The sequence below is a fragment of the Peromyscus maniculatus genome, chromosome 3, assembly GCF_049852395.1.
Source record: "Peromyscus maniculatus bairdii isolate BWxNUB_F1_BW_parent chromosome 3, HU_Pman_BW_mat_3.1, whole genome shotgun sequence".
Classification (NCBI taxonomy): Eukaryota; Metazoa; Chordata; class Mammalia; order Rodentia; family Cricetidae; genus Peromyscus; species Peromyscus maniculatus.
This window is the reverse complement of record NC_134854.1, coordinates 151586559-151610043: the sequence shown is the minus strand read 5'-3', so window position 1 is coordinate 151610043 and position 23485 is coordinate 151586559. Positions and strand designations below refer to the sequence as shown.

The window sequence follows — 23485 nt, the reverse complement described above, 5'->3', positions numbered from 1 at the left end:
GCCAATGCTCTTCAAAACTTACTGTTCCTTTCAGAATTATTTCCACAGAGCAATGGAAGAAAACTTGTCATGTATTTACTATGAGCCAGATGGAGACACTGCCAAGACATTTTCCTGTGTCATCTCATCTGAATCTTAGGAATTGGAATGAGTAGACCTATTTTTTTTTTCATGTCTACCACATACAAGATTATTGGCTCAGTTAAGGTCATACATCTATCAAATCCTCTGTAGGTTAAGTTCACACCAGATAATGATATAAAATAATTATTTTAGAAATATAGCTTTCTTTGTCAGGAAGTTAGTTGAAACTAACCAGTCTCACAGCAAAAATTGTGAGAATATGCTTCATTCCATGGGTCTACTTTGAAGACTTCTCTTTTGAACATACAGCCAGTCCCTGAGGATGTTTTCTACCTTTCTATTCAGATGCAGGAAGTAAAGTAGATGGCAAGGAAAACATTTATTAGGGCTAAATGAAGGGGGTGCTGAGAAAGTCATTTTCTAGAATAAAATATACTTGCATTCATCTAATAAACAATAACACATAGACTTAAAATAAGCACAATACATTACTCAAATGGTATTTGTAGTTTAATAATGAAAAGCAGACTAGATGGTGTGGTGATGCCAGCTACTTGAGAAGGGCCACAGGTTCAGGTCAGGTGCCAAGACCCTACAAAATTAAAATTTACACAGGGCAGTGGTGGCACAAACCTTTAATCTCTGCAATCATGGGACAGAGGTAGAGAGGCAGACCTCTGTGAGTTCAAGGCCAGCCTTGTCTGCTTCTCTGACAGCCAAAGCTACACAGAGAAGAAAAAAGAAAATTTACAAAAAATTCTGGTGATTACAGGCTACTTTTGCAAAGCTAAAATGCCAAAAAATGTTTATAAAAGATAAATGGAGAAAAGAAGAGAAGGCTGGAGAGATGGCTCAGCAGTTATTCTTGAAGAAGACCTGGGTTCCATTCCTAGTGCCCACTCACATCAGTCTATAACTCCATTTCCAGGGAGCTGATGCCCTCTGATCTCTGCCAACTAAGGTGGTGCATATGTATATATATAAGCAATAGACAAAAAGAAGTAGATAAAGAAGAGGGAGAGGAGGGGATGAAAAGATCAAGAGATGCTTTGTAATCTGTTATTTCGCCATTTTTGGGACTCATCAGTATAATGCAGCTACTCTATCAAGGTTTTAAATATGTTGTTTTTAGGACCCAATAATACACACACTATACACTGTTGAGAGATTAAGTATTAAATGCTTCAGGAGTTTAACTAACTGCCATTTGATATGAAATAAATCCAGTCAAATGGTGAAACTAAAATGGCATTTATTTATAAGATGTACTTAGAACAGTATAATTGGAAACAAGAACACTGAAAACTGAAGTAGAGAAACATTTTGATAGTGTCCCTAAGGATATTATCAAATGTTTTTAATTGCAGAGTATAAAGTAAATCTTAGTTTTAAATTCTTCTGTATGTTGGAATAAATTTTGAAAAGAATGTCTAGTGTGTTCCCTCAAATTAGGGGATGTTGCCAATGGATTGTTATCTTCTCTTCTTCTCTATCAGTATTAAAGCATTCTTATACTTTCAGTCCCCATTTGTGAGCCTGTGACTCTCCTGTTTCAATCCTTAAGTAGAGATGGGATTACAGGTCTGTGTCACCACACCAGCCATTTGGCTTTTCTTTTTCTTTTTTCTTTTTTCCAAAACAGGGTGTCTCTGTGTAGTCTTGGTTGTCTTAGAACTCACTCTGTAGACCAAGCTGGCCTCGAACTCACAGAGCTCTGCCTGCCTCTGTCTCCTGAGTGCTACAATTAAAGGCATGTGCCACCACTGCCTGCTGCTTTTCATTATTAAAGTCCAAGGGCAAGTGCACTTTGAAGAACTCATTTTGGTGGTCTCATTGCTGTGGATATCACTTTGTACAAATAAAATGCTGATTGGCCAGTAGCCAGGCAGGAAGTATAGGCAGGACAAGCAGAGAAGAGAATTCTGGGAAGTGGAAGGCTGAGGCAGAGAGGCACTGCCAGCCGCTGAATGAGAAAATGTTAAGATACTGGTAAGCCACGAGCCACATGGCAACTTATAGATTAATAGAAATGGGTTGATTTAAGATATAAGAACAGTTAGCAAGAAGCCTGCCACAGCCATACAGTTTATAAGTAATATAAGTCTCTGTGTGTTTACTTGGTTGGGTTTGAGCAGCTGTGGGACTGGCAGGTAAGAAAGATTTGTCCTGACCCTGGGCCAGGTAGGACCAGGAAAACGCTAGCAACAGTCTCATAAATTCAAAAGGAATGCCTACACACCAAATTCATATCATAATTCTGGAGTTCACGAACATTAATTATACTTTAGGCTTAAGTGTCAACTTTTATTTTAGACTCATCTATGTTCTTCTAAACCCCTATGTGTGCAGTTCTCCAAGATGGTTTGTAGCACGAATCCTAAAAGTTCTTATTAATAAAAACAAACCCAGAGGGGAGATGGCTGTGACTTGTTCTGCTTCTCTGACCTTCCAGCATTTACCCCAATACCTCCCTTTGCCATTTCCTTAGCTGATTCTGTTTCCTCAGACTGGAAGCCTCTGTGTACTCATCTGAATGGATCTCAGCTGAACTGCTGCTAAAAGCCTAAAAGCTTAACCAGGCTCTAGTTCCTGGTTCTCACACCTTATATACTTTTCTGCTTTCTGCCACCCCTTCCTGGGATTAAAGGCATGAGTCACCATGCCTGGCTGTTTCCAGTGTGACTTTGAACTCAGAGATCTAGATGAAATCTCTGCCTCTGGAATGCTAGGATTAAAGGCGTGTGCTATCACTGCATAAACCTGCTTAATATAGTGACTCTTCTGTTCTCTGACCCCCAGATAAGTTTATTGGGTTGCATAATATATCAACCACATATCCCCTTTTTTGTTTAAAATAAAAAAGTTAAAACAGACACAAGAATATATATACCATATATACAATCAAGAATTACATTAACAATGTCTAGTCCATTCACATTTGACAGATTCAGACAAAAAAAAAAAAAAAAAAACTCCATTATATCATTAACAATGTCCAGTCCACTAACATTTGACAAATTCGGACAAAAAAATTCATTTCTTATCCTATTTAAAACAAGTAGTTCCTTTTAAAAAGTATATTCAACAATCTACCTTTTATCTTATCATATCCATATTCTCTCTTTTTTCTTTTCTGAGTAGATTCAAAAGTCTACCTTTTATCTTATTATTTTATATCTTCCCTTTTAAAAAATATACCTTTTCATCTGTGTCTTCTTTTTTCTTTTTCTTTCTTTTTTTTTTAAACAAGAACCCTGAATCTAAATCTAATCTTCTTTGTTTAGCTTTTTTTTTTTTTTTTTGACTATTAACAATTAACCACTTGTGGGCTGGAGAGATGGCTCAGTGGTTAAGAGCACTGGCTGCTCTTCCAAAGGTCCTGAGTTCAATTCCCAGCAACCACATGGTGGCTCACAACCATCTGTAATGATATCTGGCGCCCTCTTCTGTCGTGCAGGCAAACATGCAGGCAGAACACTGTATACATAATAAATGAGTCTTTAAAACAAAACTAACAACTTGTAATCAACCATCATAAATAATGACAATATCCATAAATCAAATCACCAAAAAACTGCCCACTTCACCTCTTGGGAATGTGGACATAGTTTTCTTAAAATTACTTCTTGCTGCCTGGGGGTGAAGGCATCTTTAGGGGACCCTGAAAAGAAAATTTGGGGGTATATTGTCAAGTCTTGACCTGAGAGAGGTAGCTGTATCATTTGTTGTCCGGTCTCTGAATAATGCAAAATCGCAAGGCTTATCTCAAGTCCTTATTAGAGTAGTGAGGCTGACTCATCTCAGTTAGCCATCTCAAAATTGTCCTGAGCAATTTGTAGTCCAAAGCAGATCTTTCAGTAGTGTTAATCTGCTTAATGGCTTTAATGATAATCCATGTGGAATCATCATTGTGGGATCCCATCATCCTTTTGAAGATTTCAAAGTTGCTGTTAGGTGTGGTCATGTTTCCCTGCAGATTTTTTTTTTTTTTTTTTTTTGTGTGTGTGTGTGTGTGTGTGTGTGTGTGTGTGCCTCCTCTGTGGTTTGGAGTAATCACAGTCTGATAAATGTCTGTCTCTCAGAACCACAAAGTTCTTCTCTAGAAGAGAAGATCTTCACAGCAATTTCTTCCCACCATTTGCCTCACCAAAATTCTCCAAACTGATCTTTGTGGATGCTTTCTTGTAACACAATGGTCCTGGCAATTGTTCTCTGAACAAGCAGAGGTAAACTGCTGCATCAACACGATGAGAAGCAGCTTGTAGCTCAGAACAGAAGCCATGGTCCCGCCACCATTGTTTGTAGATCAGCCTGGCTGCAGCTTCTCCTCAGAAAGCCTCCTAGGCTGTCCTCAAACTCAGGATCCTCCTGCCTCTGCTTCCTTCAGCAAATCCCACTAGAGTATGCCACCACAACTGGCAATGTGTAGCTCGGGTCTGATCTGTGGCCCACAAAGCCACAGGCAAGTAGCAAGTTGGGTGCTAGATGTAGCATGAATCTTAAAATGTCTTATTAATGAAAACAAACCTGGATCCAGATATTGGGATGAGCACTAGAAGATCAGAGAAACAGAACAAGCCACAGCTAACCTCACCTCAATAACTTCTTAGCTGATCTTGTTTCCTCAAACTGGAAGCCTCTGTGTCATCATCTGAATGGATCTCAGCTGAACTGCTGCTAGAAGCCTAAAAGCTTAACAAGACCTAGTTTCTGGTCCTCATGCCTTATATACCTTTCTGCTTCCTGTCATTGCTTCCTGGGATTAAAGGTGGGTGTCACCATGGTGGTTTTCATTTATGATATGGAGAATTTTTGATAGCAATGTTGGCAAATAGGGGATGGAGCAGCAACTGTAGATGGCAGGCTACAAAGCACCTCTTGGCAAAGACTAGAAAGAAGAAAAAGGGATTCAGCATTGGAGGGTATAGCTGCTGGGCTTGCTACAGATCCATCTCCTGTCTGCATAGACCCGGGCACTGCTGATGCCATTGTTGTTCAGGTAAGCATGTTCTTCCACGCCTCGGATGGGAACCCTGAAAATAAACCCAAAACAGTAAATCTGTAGAGCGCAGAACTGCATTCGCCCCCCGCAATGAAATCTTGCCTGTCTCCACTGCTTGTAATATGAATCAAAGGAAGACAGAGCCCAGGAGGAATCATCTGCACGAGATTTACACCTAGTGACTTTTACATTCTCAGGGTTTGATTCGAACACCACACCTTTGTCATTCGTCCATGTTGAACCCTGAACTGTGTGTACAAAGCATTGGACTGGTGCTTGCTGCCACGTTCAAATAAACTACAGCCATGGGTGGCCTCACTGAGGATGATTTTCAATTCTGTTTTGAAGCATTTTACATATGGGGAAACCCACTTCTTAGTAAATTGCTGAAAGGGCTTTAATGTGGACAAGATTGGGTCTGTGATCTACCATTCCAGTATAATGGCTCCGTTCAAAACAGCTATGCTCACATCCAAGAACTGTCTTGGGTGCGCTCTGATTACAAGACGTCAGAGGAGGTTTCCGATGTTCTTAGAGTCTCTGCTTCTGTGAACTGGTGTAGCCATGCACACAGTAGACTGATGAGCCTCAGGCTAGCACTTCTGCAGTGGCTTCCTGAGGTTTCAGAGCCCTCATTGACCATCTGAGATTCTGTCTACATTCCAAACAGGGCATTTATCAACAACAAAAATGTTTAAATTGGTGAAGGAGCAGACAAGAGCTACCTCATATGCCATCATCATGATAAAGATTTTGAGTAAAATCACATTAAGTAAAGGTTTTAAAAATGATGCAGAATATACCTCCGAGGCAGTACCATTGGCTTCACATGCCACAGCCTTCATCTTTCATAACCACAGCTCACACAAACACAACACATGAACACGGTAGAAGGAAAAGTGATTTTAAAACATACAAGTTGTTATATTCAGTGTTGTCTGTCCATCTCCAAGGGTGCTCTGGTGAGTTCCTGCGCAGGCCAATCCAGTAGTCAAAAGTCCCTTTGTATCTCATCAGGAAATTCTGTCATAAAACATGCAAAGCGAATATACGTGTGTCTCTGTTTCAGATGATCCTTGAGTGTCCCCACCCTACGGCTTCCTCTTTAGATGACAGAAGGGTGTAACTGAGGGACACAGACTTGGGAGCTATAATAGCCCTCAGTTCTCAGTGGATCCAGTTGACAGCTATAATTCATAAGTACCTCATTTGAGTTAAAGTACCGATTTTAATGGCAGATCCCTCCGTGGCTGGGGTAGTTTCTGGTTAAGCCTCTCCTTGCTGTTATTAACAGTTATCACCTTCAGGATGCAACATATGGTGGCTTGGAGCAAAATGCTCATGAGACCACCAGGTATCTCAGTAAAATGGCATATCTGGCGTGCCAGATTGACTATGAGCACTACATGAGAGAATGTTTCTTGAATGTCTGTCTCAGGGCTCCAATCAGAAGTGTCACCATCAGCAAATGACACACACTCACATGTTCCCCATGTCTCCATCTGTGTGGGGTGGGATCCTTCCTCGTGCCTCATCTTTAACCACTCTACCTCAAGGCAATACACATTCAACAGAACAAACAACAAACCAATTCCCGGTCCTTTCTTACCAGCTCCTCCAGGCTGTCAAATCGAGCTAGCTGGGCCTCCCGTTCCATGCAGAAAGTCTGGCTGAATGTCCAATCACTTGTATTTTCAGAAAAATAAAAACATTTACTCCCAAATCCAATCCAATCTCTTGGGCAAGCAGCATAGGTATTATTGATTGAGATTTGTTCTTTCTTTACTAGAATTTGGACAATAAAACGAATTATAACAAGAATTGGCATCACCTACTAAGCTCAGCTGTGAGGTGTGAATGTGACTGTAGTTTTCCTAACTGATCTGTGGAAATCCTCTCCTTAGCATGATGGTCCTTTATCTAAAAACATCCCATCTAGGGGCTGTGCCCCAATCTCTCTGGGTGCTCACAGAAAATAGAGCTCCCAGGAAGTGAATTTCTATATCATCACTTTTTGTGCTTTATGATTATTCACTGCAGTAGGAGTTGCTAGAGCAACAAGCACTCTGTATGGACACCGACTTTGACAGTCAGACTGATAATTGAGGTAACAGGAGGACTATTGGGAAGGTAGTATACACAGTGTGGATGTGTTGCACTAAGGGATTGTTCATATCTTGGAATACATTGCTGGCTTGTTAGAGAGCACAGTCTGCCATAGCCTAGCACCTTTCTCTATAAGCTCAACAATATAGAACTCCCTCCCCCTCCAACAGAACTTCCTGCTCTCTACCTGACCTTGTCTGGAGGATGTCCCAGGGCCTGGAGGACTGACCTTGTCTCTAAAACCAGATGGCTGATTCATCTTTAGCTTGACCCTTGATACAGATCCCTGCTAAGAAGATTTATGCTAGGAGTTCTGCTATAGGACCCTACTGCCACATGCCAAGCCTTGTGATAGTAGAATGCCACTTAACACAAATTAGGGTTTGTCCCCAGGTTCCCCAATCCTATATATTCCTTATACTCTGGAATAAGTTGAGCTGATTCCCCCAAGTCTGTCTCTGGGAGGCCTCCCTTCATCCATGCCCATGGGCTGCATACAAAACTTTCTGTCACCTCTTCTCCATCTTTCCCTTCTCAACCTGATGGCCAATAGGCTGAGAGGGAAAGAGGCCACCCCACAGATGGTGACAGTACAAGACCTCTAACACTATTCTGAAGAGTGTGGTACTAAAATTCTTTAATTGATCATTTCAAAAACCTTTCATTGAATACTTTCAAACTACAGTTGAACATGGTAACTAAAACCATGGGTAATGGCGAGAGGTGCTGTATCTTCCTGGCCATATTACTCTTCTCTGTTCTCATACTTCCTTAAGGTTCCTCCTTTAGGTATTGCTCTCCTTGTTCTCCACCTTGAATAGTTCCCCCAAGTAGATATATATCTCCTGCATCTTTCTGGAGGTTGCTGAATGCCATCTTCCCATGGATGCTGAGCCTGGCCTCCAGTGTACACCACAGCCTGTGCTGTTCCTTCACTGCATCTTCCTGCTAGACCCCAAGTTCCCAGAGAACAGGAATTTCCAGGGTGTTTTCTCTCCAGCCCTCCCCACAGTGCCTGGCTCACAGTGGTCAGTAAGTCTAAGTGACAATGTGAATATGAACAGAACGCTGCAGAATCTGGAGATGAGTCACCCACCTGACAATGCAACAGACAGTGCAATTACAGCTGCAGCGAGGACGGCGATCACTGTATAGCAGCAGTAGAGCTTAGCAGGGGACTCTGGGGAAATGATCCTGAGACATTTTCCTTGGAGCTTTTTACCTGAAAACATAAGTATGAGAGTATCAATCTCAAGAACCTTTTAGGGAAAAAGATAAATTTGCCCAGAATCATCTGTAGGTCTGGCTTGTACTCCCCTGTTGCAAATGCCCTCTGTGGGAGGTCTTGGTTCATAAATGATGTCCTTGGCTTACAGAAGACTAGAGGAAAGGGAAACAGAATTGTTGCCTTACAGTTATTGAACTAAAAGCCAATAAAGGAGCAAGAAATAGAAAGAGTGAAGATTAGGATAAAAAAGAATCAAAAACAAAAACTACCCATTGTTCTAGTTCTATAAGAACAGACTGGCTAGGACTGAGGGATCAACAAGAGACTGGAGAGCTGGCTGAGAAGTTAAGAACAGTTGTTCTTCTAGAGGACCCAAGTTTGGCTCCCAGCTCCTACATGCAGCAGCTCATGACTGCCTGTGTATCTCCTGCTCCAGTCAAAGAGACAGACATGTTGGTACACTTGTGCATTTCCAGTGTTAAAGAGGCAGAAGCTGGAGAGTCAGGAGTTCAAGGCCAGCCTTGACTACATAAGGAGGTTGAGGCCAACCTGGACTACATAAGGATCAGTTTCAAAGAACCTAGTAAATAAATAAATTAATAAACACACACAGCCGGGCGTTGGTGGCGCACGCCTTTAATCCCAGCACTCGGGAGGCAGAGCCAGGCGGATCTCTGTGAGTTCGAGGCCAGCCTGGGCTACCAAGTGAGCTCCAGGAAAGGCGCAAAGCTACACAGAGAAACCCTGTCTCGAAAAAACCAAAAAAAAAAAAAAAAAAAAAAAAAAAAAAAAAAAAAAAACACACACATAAATTTAATGGAACATATTGACATAATTAATGGGTGAAATATGGGAGCATTTTAACAATTTGTCAAAATCGTGTGGAAAAAAATTATTAGTCCAAAATAACAAAAACTCTCAGCAAGTTAGAAATTGAAGGAACTCTTCCCAACACATTTATGGATATAGGGCATTTCAAAGAAATAAATAAGGCATTTATTTATTGTATTCATTTTAAACTTATTTTTACTTTATGCATATGTCTGCATATATGTCTGTGTTGCAGAATATTTGTACACTGAGATGTGTCTTTGCTAAGGGACATTCTGTTGGTTTAATAAAGAGCTGAATGGCCAATAGCTATTTAGGAGAGATAGGTAGGATTTCTGAGGAGAGAAAGAAAGAGAAGAAGAAATCAAGATGCCAACAAAACGCTGAGAGAGTTGGACATACAGAACGAAAGAAAGGTAAAAAGCTACAAGGCAAAACATAGATTAATAGAAATGGGTAAACTTAAGTAAAAAGAGCTGGTTAAAAACAAGCCTAAGCTAATGCCAAGCTTTCACAATTAATAAGACTCTGTGTTATTATTTGGGATCTGGAGGAACGAAGAAAGACTCGTTACATGTCTGAGCATGGTGTGCATGCTTGATCTACAAGGAGACCAGAAAAGGATGTTGAAACTAGAATTACAGACAGTTGTGAAGGTACTAGGAGCTAAACCTGGGTCCTCTGTAAGAGCAGCCAATGCTTTTAAGCATGTGCCATCTCTCTCCAGGACAAGATAACTTTCAAATTGCATAAAAATGCAAAAGAAGTAGTCTTGTTGAGCAGTTTAGAAAAAAAGAAGCCAAATTTGCAGAAATGACACCACCTAATCACAGAGCGACAGAAACAAAGACATAGAAAGTACGGTTTTGGCAAAAGTATAGATGCATAAACCAAAAGAACGGACAAAAAAAAATACAAAACAACTTGAGAAACAAGTCAAACATGTGGGCCTGACATTTAACTGAGTTGGACATATTGGGGAGATGAGGTTTGATGGAGGAATGTCTTTCTGTATGCTGCGAATAGGTGTTGCTCTGATTGGTTGATAAGTAAAGCCATTTGGCCTATGGCAAGGCAGCTTAGAGGTAGGCGGGAAATTCAAAGAGCGAGCCAAGAAGAAGGCGCAGAGAGAAGTCAGCGAGACGCCCAAGGAGCAACATGTGATGGGACGCAGGTAAAGCCACGGAACATGTGGTAATACATAGATTAATAGTTATGGGCTAATTTAAGATATAGAGCTAGCTAGTTAAAAGCTTAAGCCATGGCCATGCAGTTATAATTAATATAACCCTTTGTATGTTTACTTGAGGCCGCAAGTGGGATAGATTTGTCCCCGACCTCCGGCAGGCTGGGAAACAGGAAAACTTCCGGCAACAGAGGTTGCTGCATGCCATCATCTCAGGAGGCTGATCTTTGTGCACACTGAATGCTGTTCCACTCTTACGTCTTCCTGTGTGCGCCTTCTGCCTATACACCTAGACAATCTGTATCCATGTGCTAAAAGCTCACTTCTCCTACCTCCTATAAAATGTTATCCAAGCACGAAGCTTAGGACTATAAAACTATCTGAGGAAAAGAGAAAAGAAAAATCTCTGTGAACTAGTCTTGAATAGAAATGTCTCAGGTATAATACCAATATACTTATCCACCTTATAGAAAATGGAACACTTGGATTTGGGCCTAATTAAGAAAACCTCTTCTCTGAGTCCTGCAAAGGGAATTTCAAAAACAATTTTTTGCAAGAAATAGATCAAAAAGAAGTTGTATCCCAAGAGTTCTGAGAATTCATTGGTTTAAAAAAGAGAAAAAGAGAAAGAATAAAAGTGAGTCAAATACTTGAACACTGGCTAACAAAGATCGTGCATTAAATATGCTCAGTGTTACCAGGTTTGAGAAAAGACAGTTGAAAACATCATCAGTTTGTTAAAATGAGAATACACTTACTATATGCCCTGGCCCTGCTACCCACATATTCCCCCAAGAGAAATGAAAACCCATGTTTCCACTAAAAAATAAAATCTACATGTGAATATTGACAGTAACTCTGGAGATTCTTGTTTAAAAAAATTAATTTTTTTTTTTTAAATTCACGTCTTGCAACAAGCCAAATATCCTCCAACTTTGACAATGTAAATCAATTTTACTGAGCAGTGTGGGTAGGACATTCAAAAGGAAAAATTGCAGCATATGCTTGCCCCTAACCATCTCTCACACTGTCCAAATGTTTCTTAGGCTTAGGTCATCAACAGTTCTAGAGCAGTGAGCTACAAAAACAGCTGTTCTGAGCCTATCTTGAGAATCTGATTACAGAGTTATGGGGTTTTTGTTTGTTTGTCTGTTTTCTTTTTTCTCTTCTTTTTTTTTTTTTTGTTTTATAGCTCCATCTGTCACTAAATTGTTTCTGCTTGAGCTAGTCTAATCCACAAGTTTTCCCATTGGCTTTTCTTAATCTTCTGCAAAATAAAAGCAGATGTATTATGAGCTGCTTTTATATTTCTGAATCCAGAACTATTCATGGACCAATGATGCTTGGAACAGAAATCTAAGACCAACTATTTGTATTTGACACACAAGCGTCACATGTGGATGACTACCAGACTGTAGGAATCTATGTGAACAGCTTCTGGAAAAGGAAATGTCAGGTCAGGGGTGGCCATGGTTTGGGAAAAGAGGAAGCGAGTGTCAGGGAAGAATCTGCAATGGGCCTCAGAGAAATTTGCGTGGAGCTATAAGTCTATATTTCACTGTGATGGAGACATTATGAGTATATGTTTTCAAAACTCAGAAATGTACACCAAGTGAATGAATTTTACTGAATATAAACTATACTTTTTTTAAAAAAAAAAAAGTTTCCAGTGACTTTAACCACTATATTTGCTCATTTTCATATATCTCCAAGTCAGAAGAGAGTTTATGCTTAAACTAATAAGAAAGACAATACTTAGGACTACAGGATTGTAAGCATTATACAATGACCTTTGGATTTTGACTACATATGAAGTTCTCAACCATTTTTTTTTGTTGTTTATATTAGACAAAAATGTCTTTAGAAACTCAATTATCATGATTTCCATTTTTTTTAATTTCTACTAAGATGATATCAAAGCATCTTTTAATGTTCCCAATAATGGCCCATTTGTTTTACTGGTCTCCTGAAGGTCCATTCATCTATAAGTCCTCATGTTTTCTTCTCTTCTCTTCTATTTTTTAACATTTAAAAACAAAGCATTTACTATAGGGAATTGCAAGCCTATACAAAAATAGAGAAAACAATATGCTAAATTCTCATGTGCTCACTACCCAGCTCCATGTCTGCATGTGAGAAACTGATTTTCATTAGCTTTCTGTTCCTCCTGTCACCCCCATCCTCAAGATTACTTCTTAAAACATATCAGATGTCTAAACACCTTCAAATTTGAAATATCAAGGCTTACCTATGATTTCTGAGTTTAGCATCTTGCTTAAACCCTCTTCCAAATTCTGATTAAATAATATATACTCCTAGCTAATTCCTCTAACTGATGAGCAGAGTTAGACTTTCAATGTCTGATTAATTTTACTCAAGGTTTCACCCAGATCTACCCATGCTATCACAAAAGACATTGTCTCATCCTCTCTTATAGTATGTATCACAATTTTCCCCATTTATTCACTGCAAGATGCAGGTGGGTTCCATGTGCAGGTTACTGTGAATAGTGTTACATTACACACTCAGGTATAAATATCTCTTACCAGTTTGGGAGAGTAGAGAGGAAGGAGGCAATATTTGCTATAAAGAGATTATCAACTCTAGTATCAAAGCACAGTAGGAAAAAGTTCACTATAATGTATAGTGTTTCTGAAAACAGCTGAGGGAGTTTCTAATGTAGTCAGTCTCCTTAATGAAACAATAAAAGGGTGTGCTAATTGTAAAATGTCAATTTAAAAAAGAAGAAGAAAGAAAAGAAAAAAGAAAAAGAACCAAAATGAAGAGTTTGGGATTGTGTTAAAGAACAATACCTGATACATCTTCTAGAAGAAACTTTAAGCATCTAATCACCCAGGTTCCAGCAGGATGCCATACCAGACATTTCTAATACGTTATTAACAGGAAGACTTACTGATAATCCTCTGTATTTATAGTGGTATAACGTCTGATACTGTTATTTTCATTTTGATATATAAAAGGTAATTTTTTCCCTTCCACTGAATTCCAACAGGATTTCATAGCAGACATTTCTTATACGTTATTAACAGCAAGATTTACTGAGAATCCTCTGTATTTACAGCGGTATAACGTCTGATACTGTCTTCTTCATTTTGATACATAAATGGTAATTTTTTTCTTCCACCTTTCTCATAGTGTATACACATGTATCTCCTAAATTCAAATGCCTCCCACAGCACAGTTAGAACATAAATTTCACATCTTTATTAGGAAGCAATATTAGAAATGATCTCTCAAAAAACAAACAAATGAAATATTGCTGATCTGATTTTTAGCTTTATTTAAAAAAAAAAAAAAAAGCCAGGTGGTGGTGGCTCAAGCCTTTAATCCCAGCACTCAGGAGGCAGAGGTAGGCTGGCAGATCTTTGAGTTTGAGGTCAGCCTGGTCTGTAGATGTAACCAATCGTCTTATTAAATAAGAAACACAGAAACAATGTAAAAGAGAGAGCCGAGAAGTCAGAGCTCAGAGCTAAAATCTCACCCTTCCTCCTGCTGTCCCAGCTTCGCGAAAAAAGACCTACTTCCTGTCGGTTCGTTTTTTTTAAAGTATGTTGTTCTGCCTTCTCATTGGTTGTAAACCCAAACACATGACTGCCTCGTCACTGTCTGAATGTACAGCCCCCTAGGTCTTAAAGGCATATGTCTCCAATGCTGGCTGTATCCCTGAACACACAGAGATCTTATGGGATTAAAGGCGTGTGCCACCACCGCCACACTCTTGCTATGGCTCTAATAGCTCTGACCCTGAACACACAGATATCTATGGGATTAAAGGCGTGTGCCACCACCGCCACACTCTTGCTATGGCTCTAATAGCTCTGACTCCCAGACAACTTTATTTATTAACATACAATCAAAATAATAATTCAGTACAATTAGATTATCACCACACTGGTCTACAGAGTGAGGTCCAGAACAGCCAGGGCTACACAGAGAAACCCTGTCTTGAAAGAAAAAAAAGTTGCTTCACTCACAGAACCACTTATGGTTTCAATAGAGTAGAGTTTCAGTGGAGTTTCAAATGCCTTCAGTTATAAAACAGCTGCCCTTCCGGGCGGGAGCTCCACATTAGCAGCAGGTATGTTCCCATTGGCTAAGTATCTGGTTTCAAAAGTCAACCCAGCTGGGGCAAAGGAAGCAGGAATTATCAGCCAGCTTGGGATATAGTATGAGACTTTCTCAAAGAATCAATCATCAACAGCAGACTGTAGCAGCAACATCAATAGTTAATATTAATAATAACAGTAATAATTTCAGTTAGAAGAATACTTGGTGTAAGTAATAAGCGTTAACATTTGTCATGAATTTTGTATTTTGGTAAGTATCAGTCTTGTTTTCTCAAAATCCAATATTCTTTCCCTAAATGAAAAAAAATAAGGTTAAGGAACAGGGAAGAAGGAAAAAGAATGAAATATAATGAAACATAGACATTTTCAAAATGCAAGAAAACACCATCTTGCTTCCTTTCTGAAGATTGAAGTAGAAAATCCTATTATATTCTCTCTCCATAATTTACAATGAGTTCAAAATGCAAAGGATTTAGTCCTGGGTGGGGTCAGCCTCCCGCCCCATGCCTCCTCCTTGCATTCCTTTTTTTTCTTTACAGTGGATCTGCAAAACAAAAACCCCAGCTTCCCAGGCAACTTCTGTCATTATGCACTTTGTGAAGCTATTGTTTGAATTTGCCTTTGCTATGAGACCTGTAGAACAGGCGTGTTCCACAGGGACTTGGTGCAATTCACCGGAGTGTGTTTTACCAGAGCCCAGGGAAACGAGTGCACTAGAAAGCTAAGTACAAAGAAAAAAAGCCGTGGCGCCGGCTTTTGTAAGGTAATCCACTGCTCATTTCTCTTGTGCGAGAACTATTTAAGTATTATATGCTCCAATGGAATAACTAATGTAACAACCTCTTAGCTCAATTCCTCTCTGCGTTTTCTGGTTCTGCAGCGAACCACTGTGACAGGCTTGAGGTTCAGCTCCTCTGCCCTCCCCGGTCCGGTCCTGTCCCTGGCGAAGCACCTCTCCGCTCTCGTAGTGCGGTTCAAATATGCATTCAATACATACCCTCCTTCAGGCAGTCTGTGGTACTGAGCATGCCCACAGAAGCCTCTGCAGTCTCTGTAGTCTCTGCAGTACACATCTCGGAACCTAGACACTGTTCCAGCCACAGGAAGATAGAAACTTAGCAGCTGAGAGGAAGAAAAATATCGTTCAGGGACAGTTGGCCCCGCCTGGGTGCTATTGCAGTTCGCTCCTCCTTCTGAATTACCAGTCCTTCCGCGTGCTATCCACACAGTGATCTTTTGGATAGGTGAGAGCCCCATGTTGCTACAAGTCTGAGTTTTGAGACTATCGCTTAAGAAGGGGCACCAGGTGAAGAGTTCACAACACGGTCACATTTACTAGGGGGATCTCTGTCCCCTCTCCTCTCTGCTCCTTCCTCCCGTCGGCTCCCCTCTCCCCCTCCCGCCCTTTTGTGTCTCTCTGTCTCTGTCTCTCTGTCTCTCTGTCTCTCTGTCTCTCTCTGTCTCTCTCTGTCTCTCTCTCTCTCTCTCTCTCTCTCTCTCTCTCTCTCTCTCTCTCTCTCTCTCTCTCTCTCTCTCTCTCTCTCTCCCCTCTCCCCCCCAATAAAGCTTTAAAAGGTAACCATGGCTATGATTGTTTTAATCAGCACGCTGCTCCGACGGTATGGTCGCTGTGGGCGGCGACCAGCCACGAGGGGCGGCGCCTCGGCATAACGACCAGCCACGAGGGGCAACACGCCAGGGCATAACTAACACCAGGGCCAGGTCAGAGGATTCTGTGTGCTAAGGATCCAGAGACTGAATCTCTAAGAGACAGAGTCGGGACTGAGAGAGCTGAAGTGAACACACTTCTCGCCTCTCTGGGAATAAGAGATCGTTTATTCTGAAGCCAATTATGAGAGACCAGGACCCAGGACCATGGATTCAGGCTGTCTCATACGACAGGCTCCAATCTGGAGATGTTTTTGTTGGTGGTGTGGGGACAGATACCTCCCACTGCCACCCTCAGCAGTGAAAGAAATGCCTCTAGAGCAGGGGTTCTCAACCTTTTTAATGCTGCGTCCTTTTAACACAGTTGTTCATGCTGTGGTGACCCCCAACCATAAAATTATTTCATTGCTACTGTAATTTTGTTATTGTTATGAATCAGAATGCAAATATTGATGTGCAGGATATGTGCCCCCCCTTGAAATGGCCGTTCGACCCCCCAAAGTGGTCACAACTCACAGGTTGAGAATCTCTGCTCTAGGTTTTCAGGGATCTTTGACTCAAACCAAAGCTAGGTTCATAGCTTTGGTGCCAAAAAGAATTTCAGGACCAGACAGTTTATGAAGCAGAGTTGGAGTTTTTCTAAGATTTATTTGTATTATATTTAATTATATGTATGTGAGTGGGACTGGCTATGGGTCTGTGCCTGTGAGTGCAGGTGCCTCCAGGGGTCAGAAGAGGGCGTCACAGTGCTCCAGTGATGGAATCGCAGGCTTGAAGAGTTTGGATTTCAAATGCAGATACCCCAGAAATGTAGCAACGGAATATCATATTCCTCAAGAATAAGAAATTTAGCATTATTTTTATTATTTAGAAACATATGCCAAGGAAAGTTGTAAACATCTCAGAAAAATTTTAAAATAAAAATATTTAGGTGATGGGTATGGTAGTACATGATGCTGATCCTATAACTGGGGGGTCTATGACAGGTGGATCTCTATGAGTTCATGGCTAGCCTGGTCTACATAGGGAGCTCCAGGCCAGCCAAGGTTAAGTTAAAAAAATACTAAAAATTTAATATATTAATTATATAAAATATAATATATAATCAATACAGTAGTGTAAAATATTAAATATACATGTATACTATCAAAATATGAGTTAATAGAAATGCAGTCAGAGAGGTTTTGAACACAGTTATTTGGGGTACTCAACTGTCAATGTAGTTGGAGATGTGTGTCACCCAGATTTTCTGATGTCCAAATATATTGCAGGATATTTGTTTACACTGTGTGAAAATGTGTCTGTGTTTTGCCTCACCTGCCTAAGGCACCTGAACAGCCAATAGCTAGGTGGGAGAGAATAGTCAGGATTTCTGGGGAGAGAGAGGAACGCTGAGAGCAAGAAAGGAAGAGATGCCAGCGAGATGAGGAGGGAGTTGGACACACAGAATGGTGAAGAGGTAAAAAGCCACGTGGTAGAATGAAGATTGATAGAAATGGGTTAAGTTGTAAGAGCCAGACTTTCATAATTAATAATAAGTCTCTATGTCATTATTGGGAGCTGGTGGTTCCAAAAGGAAGTCTGACAAGAAAGTCTGTTCACAAGCAGTTATTTCCTCAGACATCAGCACAAGTTTGAGGTACAAAACAAGAACATAAGAGGTTATCTCCTGAGGTTTTAGAGCACAGGAGGTATTAAAAGTAACCCGACACCATCTTTTCCTCTAGGCTGAAGGCAATCTTTGATTGGTGTCTTTAACTAATGAAGTTGCCTGGTTTTGGTCCTCTTTCATTTCTTCATCTTCAGGAACTCATGGTGGAAAGACTCTGTAACCAATTTGAATCTTTAGTCATAATTCTTGTCTTTTTGGCTGTGAATCTAGCCATTCACGGACAAGTCATTTCTCCAACCCTTAGTTCTAAGGGCGTCGCAAGGAAGGTGCCATTGTAATGAGCAAACAGATGATGGAGGAATGGGAGACAGAGAAACAGAACGATTCATGTGCTGTGGAAAGAGGCAGATCTGCAGAAATGAAGATGGTGAGGAACGAGGACCCAGGGGGGTCCAGCCCCTCCATAGTCCCCTCCCAGGGTCCGGGAAGAATCTGCAACCAGCTGATAATTAACCTTTGAGGATAGGAAACAAATCTACACACACGAAATTCTTTAGTCTACACACTTTATTCTTCTTAGTCAGTTCTCTCTCTACATTGCTTCTATTCTGCTCTCATGTCTAGCTTCCTTCTTGCCTGATTTCTCTCTACATTTATCTGTGGTCCCCTCTAAGTTCCATCTTAATTCCCTCATCTTAGTTCTGCCCCATCTAGGTTCTCATCCATCTAGTTCCTTCCCATCTCAGCTCCTCTCCCATCTCCTTTCTCACCTTGTTCTTCCCCATTTGGCTCTTCCTCATCTTCCATCTTGTTCTTCTAGTACTCTCTTCTAGCCCTTTAATCTAGTTCTTCCCCATCTAAGTTCTCTTTTTGCCTCTCTCTCTCCTCCTCTGGTCTCCTTATTCTCTTTGTTCTCCTCAAGTCTCCCCAAGAATCCAGTTATAACCCCAAGCAATAGCAATCCTCTGGCAGAGCAAGGTCACCAGGCTTGAATTCTTACAGGATCATAAAGACAAGTAAGAATTTTCCTCAGGTGGTGACCACCAGGCTTTCTTTTACAACCTAAAATGGGAGTGGTAAAAGAGGAGGTCTACTGAGTGCTAATGACCAGTTAGTATATCAAAAAGGGGATCTATGTGCTCAGTCTGCATTCCTAGAAGTGGTTAGGAAAGAAGTTAGGGGTCTAATAGTAAGGTTGTATAAGAAAGGAGGGTCTCACCCTATAAGAAATAAAGCTATCCGCCTGGCCTAGGAGACAGATGTTGTTTCATTTGGTCTTGGGTGCCTGATAGACATTTTAGATAAATACACTGTTAGGAGTTCTTGGAAGCATACAAGAAAATCATTTTAGGAACCAGCTAATATATATGATATATATATCCAGAACCATGCTGATCTGAGTGGCCTATGTTGTCATCAGAGGACATGACAGCATCCAGGCCTGAGCTACTGTCAAAGGCCATGTCTGGGTCCATGGCCCTACAGTAGCCAGGGTCTGTGTTGATGTCCACAACTTCAGTAACCACTGAATGCCTAGGGTCTAGTCACCCACCTGGTGCCATGCTGGTGTCTGAGAGCCATGCTGATCTGAGTAGCATGTACTACCACTGAGGCCATGCCCTGGATATGACTGAGGACCATGTCTGAGTTTGTGGCTCTACCACAGCCAGGATCTGTGTTGGTGTTCACGGCTTCTGTTAATACGAAGGCCATGCAAATACATGGGGTCTGGGCAGTTACCTGAGGCCAGGGGAGGGTCTGAGGGTCACGCTGGAGCTTGGGGCCATATAGATCTGAGTGGCCTGCGCTGACACCTAAGGCTGTGGTGACATCCCAGCCGAGGACCATCTAGGTCCGTAGCCCTACTACAGCCAGGGTCTGTGTTGATGTCCGTGGCTTCTGATACCACCGAAGGCCATGCCAACTCCAGGGGTCTGGGCTGCCACCTGGGGCCGTATTGGTGTCTGGGGGCCATGCTGCCACAGGGGCCATGCTTATCTGAGTGGCCTGCGCTGCTACTTGGTGCCATGGTGACATCTGAGCCTGAACTGTTGTTGGGGACCATGTCTGGGTCTGTGGTCCTACCACAGCCGGAGTCTGTTTTGATGTCCGTGGCCCAAGTTTCCACCAAAGGCCACACAGATGCCCAGGGTCTAGGCTGCCATCTGTGGCCGTGCTGGTGTCTGGGGACTGTGCCACCACCAAAGTCGTGCCTATCACGCAGGGTCATGGTGTCATCCAGGCCAGGGCTGCTGCCAAGGGCCACGTCTGGGTTTGTGATCCTGCTGCAACTGGAGTCTTTGTTGATGTCCATGGTCCATGTTACCACAGTGAGTAATAGCAACCATACATGTTGAAATCTGGGGGCCATGCTGAGCCGGTCCCTCCCTTCACTGGCCCTAGGGTAGCTGGCCCTGCAACTTTCTGGACACTACAGTAGGGGCGCTGACCCAGCTCCTCATGGGAGAGCTGGCCCCTACACTTTGAAGAGTGGCCCCACCCCTCACCAAGGGTGTGGGAGAGCTGGCCCTGATGTTGTGGGCATAGAAGAGCTGGCTCTGTCCCCTGCCTGAGGGGGGAGGTGGTCTCATTAGCCCAGACTGACCAGCTCAGCTACTACCCAGACCCACATCCTGGGCCTTGGGTTGGCTCACCCTAACATCTACCCCATCTATTTCTTGCTGGATTGCATGAAGAAGGGACTGGTCCTGCGGAGAGATCGCCTCAGGATCTCCATGACTCAGGGTATCAATAGCAGGAAATCCGAAAGGAATTTTTGTGAGGGTCCAGTGATGATGGAGTGCTAGAGGCCTTGAACCAGACCAATGACTCATTGCAATGAACTTTTGCAGCTGTGGCTGACTGGACAAATGGGTAGAACGCCTGACTTACCACAGCTCCCAATGCCACTCGAACAAATGAAGAGGTATTGGAGAGATGGGAAAGATGGAGGAGCAAGGTGGGTTTTTGTTGTTGTTGTTCGTTTGCTTTGTTTTTAATTCATTTGGACAAAGTTTTTTTTTTTTTTTCAAGGGAGGGATACTGCAGTGGTGAGGGATAGATATGGAGGGACAGGGAGGTGATTGGGATTGGGATGCATGATGTGAAATCCCCAAGGAATCAATAAATAATTGTTATAAAAAGTATAAGTACATAACATCTTAAGATCTTTTTATTTAGGTTTATTTATTCTTATTTTGTATATATGAGTGTTTTGCCTGCATGTGGGCACCACATGCATGCCTGATGCCTGAGGAGACCAGAAGAGGTGTTGGACGGCCCCAAACTGGAGTTACTGGCAGTTGTGAGTTGACACGTGGGTGGTGGGAATAGAACCTTGGTCTACTGCAAGAACCACAAGTGCTCTTAACCACTGAGCTGTCTCTCCAGGCCTGTACATAAATTTTAGAAGTAATATTGAAGGAGTAGGAGTTAGATATATTTCAAATAGGCAAACAGATAGGAAAAGGAGCCATAACTAAGTAATAACAAGGTCACCTTCCAAGATGGCAGCTTCTTCCTCATCCTCTTGACCTGATACAAAAGCCTGGCAGCTTAAAATAAAGGCCTGGAAGGTTTTTAATCTGGACAGTAGCTTACCTCGTTCTCCATAAACCCACCTAACAACTTCAAATGCTGATGCCTCTCCCTGCCTCACTCTGTCCACCCACTTCTGCCTCTCATCTTTCTCCCCCTTCTATTCTCTCCCTCTCTCCTTCTTTCTCCCCTCTTTCTATTTCTTTCCCTCTCTCCCCTCTCCTTCCTTCCTGATCCCCCTGCCTTCCACTCCCCCTCTCTTCCAACATCCAGACCATAAAATCCTGCTGGAACAGGGCCAGTCTTCTTGGCAGCCAGGATGGCGCCATCTGGACATTGACTTTCTGTTTCCTGGTTTGCTTTGTGTTTCGTTTCTCTTCAGAGCTCTCTGACTTAGAAATGAAACTGTTAACAAAAGCAGACCTTACTAAGGCCACAAGGACTTTCAACCCTCCCCTAGCTGGAGGCCTCTTTCTATAACCTCTCAACTGTGAGCCAGAGATAATAGACCTCTTCCTGCATCAGAGTGTAGCCTGGCCCAGTGATAATAAGGACAGAGTGTGCCTGGCCAGGGAGGATAAGGACAGAATGTAGCCTGGTGCAGGGATGAGAACAGACTGAACTCTCTAGCCCAGGGATAAGGACATCCGGTCCTCCTCTTATCCCAGGCCTGCAGCAGTTCTGGGAGTCAGGAAGCCCAGGACAGGCATAAGAAAAGCCAGACTCGTGGCCTGGGTTAGGGAAACATATCACTGGAAGCCCAGGGATGCTTAGGCAGTGAGGCTAGGTTATGTGGCAAAGTGGACACCAGTGCTTGTCCATCTTTCCAGACCCACAGAAGTCACATTGCCAGGAATCAGACTGGCTCAGGTTCATAACAGAGCCAATATTTATTCCTACACTGAGCATGTGTGCTTCTCACTATAGGATGTTGACCTTAGGGAAATGGATCCAGGAAGGACAGCAAATCTAAAAAGTCTCGGTACTTTCCACTCAATTTTCCTGTGATGCTGGAACTACTCTTAAATTCTACTTTTTTTTTTTTTTTAAGGCATGAAGACTTTGTGTGATATCGAAATTGCTGGAATTTTAGGTCTCCAGGCCCGTCAGAGGTTCTATTCTTGAGCAGGAGTTTTCCCTTAAAGGGTCTCGACAGTGTAACAAGTTCAGAAGTGAGTGCAGTTTGTCTACCCTGACTCTGAGGAGCTGGAAGAAAGCAGTGATGTTAAGAGTCAACTTTAGCCGGGTGGTGGTGGCGGAGGCTGCAGTGCACGCCTTTAATCCCAGCATTTGGGAGGCAGATCCAGGCGGATTTCTGTGAGTTCGAGGCCAGCCTGGTCTACAGAGTGAGATCCAGGACAGGCACCAAAACTACACGGAGAAACCCTGTCTTGAAAAACAAACAAACAAAGAGCCAACTTTATTCCTTGAAAAACATATTTTATTGTACAATAAATAATTATATCGAATAGCCATATTTACCTATTTGATACATTGGCGAGTTACCCATTGACCCATTAAAAATTAGTTCACTTGCTACTGATGGGGGGCACATCCACGCCACAGCATATGTCAGAGGTCATGTGGTCACAGGAGCCAGTTCTCTACTGCTTCCTTAGGTTCCTGGGATCGAGGTCAGGTGGTTAGGCTTATGTGGCAAAAGCTTAAAAACCCTGAACCATCTCCCTTGCCCATCTCTTTTTTAAAAAATAAAATGGTAACTCAGCTATATTTTCTGCCTTGGTTACAGTTTCGGAAGAAAGCTGCCCACTCTTTATTTAGTATATGCAAATACAGTAGCGAGTGTTTCTTTATGATTTATTAGGAACGTTCATCTTCCGACCACAAATTACTTTTTTGGAACTAGGACTTTCTGGGCTGGAGAGATGGTGGCTCAGCAGTTAGGAGAGTTTACCAGAGTTCTATCACCAGGCCCCACACTGGGTAACTCATGACTGCCTGTAACATTAGTCCCAGAGGATCTGTTACCATGCGCACATGCACATAAATCTGAAAGAAAGGAAGGAAGGAAGGAAGGAAGGAAGGAAGGAAGGAAGGAAGGAAGGAAGGAAGGAAGGAAGGAAGGAAGGAAGGAAGGAAGGAAATAGGACTCCCCCAATCTCCCCATTCAGCCAGAGTCCTG

General features: G+C 42.2%; 1 protein-coding gene and 1 long non-coding RNA gene across 4 annotated transcripts in view; one reads left to right on the top strand and one right to left on the bottom strand.

Moving 5' to 3' along the window:
- Nucleotides 1–15659, bottom strand: part of LOC121826547 (C-type lectin domain family 2 member D11-like) — a 43533-nt gene extending 27874 nt beyond the window's left edge. Inside the window, exons 1-5 of one of the 2 annotated variants that reach the window (XM_076566031.1) lie at nt 15523–15659; nt 8289–8414; nt 6696–6871; nt 6003–6109; nt 1320–5117 (exon numbers count right to left, since the gene is read on the bottom strand). In XM_076566031.1, coding sequence (XP_076422146.1) covers nt 4994–5117; nt 6003–6109; nt 6696–6871; nt 8289–8414; nt 15523–15598 — 609 coding nt within the window. In that variant the 5' untranslated portion in view covers nt 15599–15659 and the 3' untranslated portion in view covers nt 1320–4993. Of the gene's footprint in view, nt 1–1319; nt 5118–6002; nt 6110–6695; nt 6872–8288; nt 8415–15522 lie in introns of those variants that run through there. The other variant, XM_076566029.1, reaches the window with a different exon arrangement.
- Nucleotides 15660–15755: 96 nt separating this feature from the next.
- Nucleotides 15756–23073, top strand: LOC143272129 (uncharacterized). 2 transcript variants are annotated; one of them, XR_013049564.1, is made up of 5 exons: nt 15756–15831; nt 16242–20550; nt 20658–20764; nt 21016–21109; nt 22394–23073. It is a non-coding gene; the product is annotated as an uncharacterized LOC143272129 (long non-coding RNA). The 2 variants fall into 2 exon arrangements; XR_013049563.1 differs by having other exon boundaries at nt 16242–20764.
- The last annotated feature ends 412 nt before the right edge of the window (nt 23074–23485 follow it).